Below are 5,203 nucleotides of genomic sequence, written 5' to 3'. Positions count from 1 at the left end.
ATGAATCAATTGCTAAATTTCTGTTTATATGACATATATATACATTATGACATATTAGCACAACAATACAACCATTACTATGAAAATGGAGGTACAATTACAACACATTTTTGGATGCTCTAAAGGTTATGTATAATAAATTTTTATATTAGCAGTACAATACACCCAGTACTGTGAAAAAATGACCAGAATTTTTGCAGAGCTAGCTTACACAATGAGAGTGAACGAGAAGTGCGATGTCTACAGCTTTGGAGTGGTCACAATGGAAATAATAATGGGAATGCATCCGGGTGATCTCATCTCCTCTCTTTCTGCACCAGCATTTTCCTCCTCGTCGTTCTCTCAAATCAACCAGCATACATTGTTGAAGGATGTGATAGACCAACGTATCCCACTTCCTGAAAATCCAGTTGCAGAAGGTGTGGTCTACATTATCAAAATAGCATTTGCATGCTTGCTTGCCATTCCCCAATCTAGGCCAACCATGCGACAAGTAGCTTCGGAGCTCATAGCTCGATGGCCTCCGCTGCCAAAGTCATTTTCCGCAATAACATTGGAAGATCTGATGCCTCAAACAACTGTGACAGGCTGATAATTTTCCAAAAGATTTTGTATAATTAGTATGTGATTGTTTCTACTTATGTTATTTTCAATTTTCGTAGCTTTGTTTGTAATAAATTATTTCTCTGCTTTGTATTTTGTTTCTTCAACGATTAAGGTGTTGAAGTACAGTATTATTATTAATCAAGGTAAATAAAGGCTCTTTGCTATAATTTGTTTTGGTAAAGTATTATTAATTTGTTTCATCCCTTGTAATAATCTAGCAAGAGCAAATTGTTAGACAGCAAATTGTTATCGTAGACACCAATGCGTTTGTCCACATGGTTGCCCCATAGGATATAGCCATTCATCTTCCATTCTCTCATCCCCTATATGGCGGTGATGGTAGGAGTGATTTTGGCAGCACTGATTAATCAGAATCAATAGATAAAACAAGTCCAGCTATAATCTCCTACTGCAACCTAAGATGTTCTAAAACATAAGCACTAGCATTAGAGGCTTCTAGAAGGAGATATACCAAGAATTGCTGGATATCCTATGCATCTGCACTTGAACTATGAATCCACACAGATCATGCTACAAAAACTTAAACTATCATCTACACGGAGTTCTCCACACTGAACTCTTGAAGAATCTTCTGTGCAGCCTCGATTACAGGACTACAATAGCAAAGTGTCAAAAGGCATTTGCCTAAAAAAGCGCATGTGGGATAAAGTATGGAACCAAGGAGTGGTCATCGAAGAAATGCTGCAGTAAAATGTAGATCTGAGAATTATTTGGTGAACAACAAGAAGTTCCAAATCCATTACAAGCAAGCTTGGAGGAGGGCCAAGCGCTGCTGCTCATTTTTAATGGGTGAAGCCAAGAAGTCTTGTACATGTACCAAGAATTTAAGATCTTGGCAACCTTAAACTCCTTTTAAGCCAAATTTTTAGTTTCCTCAATTATATCCAGAAATTTACTGATAATTCAATAAATGATTATCTCCAATAAAATGATTTTTAACATAAGCATCGTGGAAGTATATGGTATGGCAAGTGATACTTATTTTAGCATGATTATATAATAAAGCAAAGCGAGGAAAAACTTATGCTTAAGCACAGGGACCATGTAAAGCCAAATCACAAAACAAAACTATGAATCCACACAGATCATGCTACAAAAATTTAAACTATCAACTACACAGAGTTCTCCACGCTGAACTCTTGAAGAATCCTCCGTGCAGCCTGGATTACAGGACTACAATAGCAAACTGTCAAAATGCATTTGCCTAAGAAAAAAAAGAGTGAACAAGCGATTCGTTTGTGATTGAGAGTGTTGGTTGAGATTTTCATGGAATCATATCCAACGCGATCCCAAGACTCATGCTTGAGAATAAAATGCAAACAAAACTGAGGTTTCATTTTTTTTCTTTTCTATTGCTTTTTTGATGAACGCTGTGCAATTTTGTTAAGCCTGAATGAAAAAGAAAGTTCAAGCCAAACCCAGACAAGGCTACAAAGGAAGTGGCGGTAACCCAAAACAGGAAAGAAGAGTAATAACCAAAAATCAAAAAGTCTACAGCCCACAAACAAAGACACAAAACATATAGGAACAAGAGAAAAGGTCATTCAGCAGCAAGAAAATGGTCTGTGGCAAGATCTAAATAAACAAACTGTCAAGAACATGGCAAAGAAACACAAAACCCCGTAGAGCAGCCCCCTTACATAGAAACCAACAGCCCTCAAGAAACATATGGAATAGAAATTAACCCAATCGCACACAACCAGCGGTTATCATCAAATTAGCAATTGTAGCAAATTGTGAACCTTTTTCCAACCACCATGACTTTTTATTGTAGTAGTTGGTTGGCATTTATTAGGCTGCACATGGGTTGCTGCGAAGGCTCTCATTTCTCCTATAAATGGAGATAGAGACGAGAGAGTGAAATATATAGAAAGAGATATGTAAAGGAAGTGTGCAGTGAGTGCAAGTGCAACTGTGACAATGAGAAAGTGCAGATTTGAGAGAAATATTGAGTGTAAGAGTGAAACACTGGGTTTTGTGGGATTGTACTGCGTTGAGTTCAGTATTTGCATCATTCCTCCAATAATATACAATTTGTTGCCTTCGTGGGCGTACCTGGTTTTGGGGAACCACGTAAATCTGCTTGTTTGTGTTTTATTTGTGTTTGCTTTCGGTCCAGTATGCACAACAAATTGGTATCAGAGTACTAGGGAAGCTAGAACACTGAAAAAAACGTTTTTTCAGCTTTCGGTTCGAAGTTGTAGATTTTTCAAAGTTCTCGGATCTTGATTTTGACCACTTGCGGAGATTCCTCTCATCGATACGAGTCCGAAGATATAAAGATCATCGAAATCGAAGTTGAAACGAGCCTTGTAGAGCTCGCTGAAGTTTCACCTGAAATCTGATGGAAAAACCAGATAGTGCCAGAATTTTAGCCTGAGAAGACTGCCACATCACTAGATACATTGGCGCTGAGTCATCATCCACGTCATCAACAAGGGGTCCACATCACCATGTCATCAGACACTTCATCTAACAGTGACAGAATATTCTCTTGACAGAATAAGAATATTCCACTAACAGTAAGAAAATATTCCCATGACAAAATATTTTTTATTAGAGATAGAATATTCCTTCTCTGAGTCAACTCGGTCAGATTGGTTTTTTAGCCAACTCAGTGATTTTTTGACCCGTTTTAGGCCGAGTCAAGCTGGTTCTTAGCATTTTCAACCATTCTGAACGCAACGGTGGTGTTCGTTTTGTGAAACAGCACACTGAAGTTATTGTTTTGGCTTTTTTGAGCATAAAAATGCATGTTTTAACAATTTCGAGAGTCGATTTGTAATCCAAAGACGTCCTAATGGCTGATATTCCAGAAAAAAATCAGTGGGAAATGCTAGTATACCTCCATAATACATCCCGGTATCGAGTACTAAATTTGAGGTGGAGAAGTTTGATGGGAAAGGTAATTTTGGCATGTGGAAATGTGAAATCATGGATATACTTGTCTAAATGAATTTGGATTTCACTCTAGAAGATAAATCGGAGGATCTGGATGATAAAAGTTGGGAAAGGATAAATCGGTTGGCCTGCAGTTCCATCCGACTTTGTCTTGTAAAGGATCAGAAGTACGCCTTTTCAGAACAAAACTTTGCAAAGGAATTATGGCAAGCACTGGAGGACAAGTTTATGAAGAAGAGTATAGAGAATCGTCTCTACTTGAAGAAAAGGATCTTCCGCTTTCAGCACAAGAAAGGTACTTCTATGAATGAGCATCTGAATGATTTCAATAAAATGATAGCTGATTTGAAGAATTTAGATGTGGAAATTGATGATGAAGATAAAGCTCTGCTGTTATTGAATTCACTGCCTGACACATATGAACATCTCGTCACCACTTTACTGTATGGTAAAGAAAAGATTAAATTCATTGATGTGTCCAATGCTTTGGTGAACAATGAGTACCGGAAGAAGGATCAGATTGTTCACAAAGAGTCAACGTCAGAAGCATTGACAGTTAGAGGCAGAACAAACCCCAGAAGATTTCGAGGGCGAGGGAGATCTCGCTCAAAATCCAGAGGAGAATCATCAAACAGACGATATCTTGCAAAAGATGAGTGTGCCTTTTGTCATAAAAAGGGACACTGGAAGAAAGATTGTCCGATCAAGGGCAATAAGGAAAAAGATGAACCAACTGTGAACGTTGCACGAGATGAGGATGAACGAGACTCTGCATTCATGGTCTCATCACTAGAAAACCATTGTGGTGAATGGCTTCTTGATTCTGCATGTTCCTATCACATGTGCCCTAACAAGCACTTATTCTCGATACTCGAGGAGTTTGATGGAGGAGTTGTGTTGATGAGATCAAAGGGATTAGGACTATCCAACTGAAGATTAATAATAGGGTAGTCAAGACACTCACAAAGGTATGACATGTACCTGACTTGAAGAAAAATCTTTTCTTACTTGGAATCCTAGAATCCAATGGTTATAAGATTATCATGCATGGTGGAGTCCTGAGAGGAATCCGTGGTGTATTAGTTGTCTTAAGAGGCACGAGGATAGGAAACTTATATTTCCTAGATGGATCTACTATTACTAGTACAACAGCTATTTCCAAAAGCATAGAAGATGATGAAACAAGTAATTCTAGACTTTGGCACATGCGCTTAGGGCATGCTGGTGAAAAGGCTTTGCAAGGATTAGTTAAGCAAGGTCTATTAAAAGGTGTCAAGACTGGGAAGCATGTGTTCTGTGAGCATTGTGTTCTTGGAAAACAAACAAAAGTCAAGTTTGGCACTGCGGTATACAATACAAAAGGGATTCTTGATTATGTTCACACAGACATATGGGGACCTTCAAAGAATGAATCTCTTGGAGGTAATCGTTGGTTTGTTACTTTTATTGATGATTTCTCAAGACGAGTATGGGTGTACATGATGAAACACAAGGATGAGGTCCTTGATATCTTTCTGAAATGGAAGAAAATCATGGAGACTCAAACGGGAAGGAGAGTTAAGACTCTTCGGTCAGATAATGGTGGTGAGTACACTTCAGATCCTTTCTTTGAAGTTTGTCAAGATGAAGGGATCAAGCGACATTTTACTATTCGCAAAACACCACAACAAAATAA

General features: G+C 38.2%; 1 protein-coding gene across 1 annotated transcript in view; it reads left to right on the top strand.

Annotated features, from left to right (window-relative positions):
• Window positions 1–16: 16 nt before the first annotated feature.
• Window positions 17–5,203, top strand: part of LOC105139953 (probable LRR receptor-like serine/threonine-protein kinase At4g08850) — an 8,893-nt gene continuing 3,706 nt past the window's right edge. Inside the window, exon 1 of the mRNA XM_011046603.1 lies at window positions 17–534. Within this exon, the coding sequence (XP_011044905.1) occupies window positions 182–534 (353 nt within the window). The 5' untranslated portion in view covers window positions 17–181. The remainder of the gene's footprint in view (window positions 535–5,203) is intronic.

Source organism: Populus euphratica, unplaced genomic scaffold, assembly GCF_000495115.2.
Source record: "Populus euphratica unplaced genomic scaffold, PopEup_1.0 scaffold113.1, whole genome shotgun sequence".
NCBI lineage: Eukaryota > Viridiplantae > Streptophyta > Magnoliopsida > Malpighiales > Salicaceae > Populus > Populus euphratica.
Note: the sequence above shows the minus strand (reverse complement) of the source record. Positions and strands in the feature narration are given on the sequence as shown.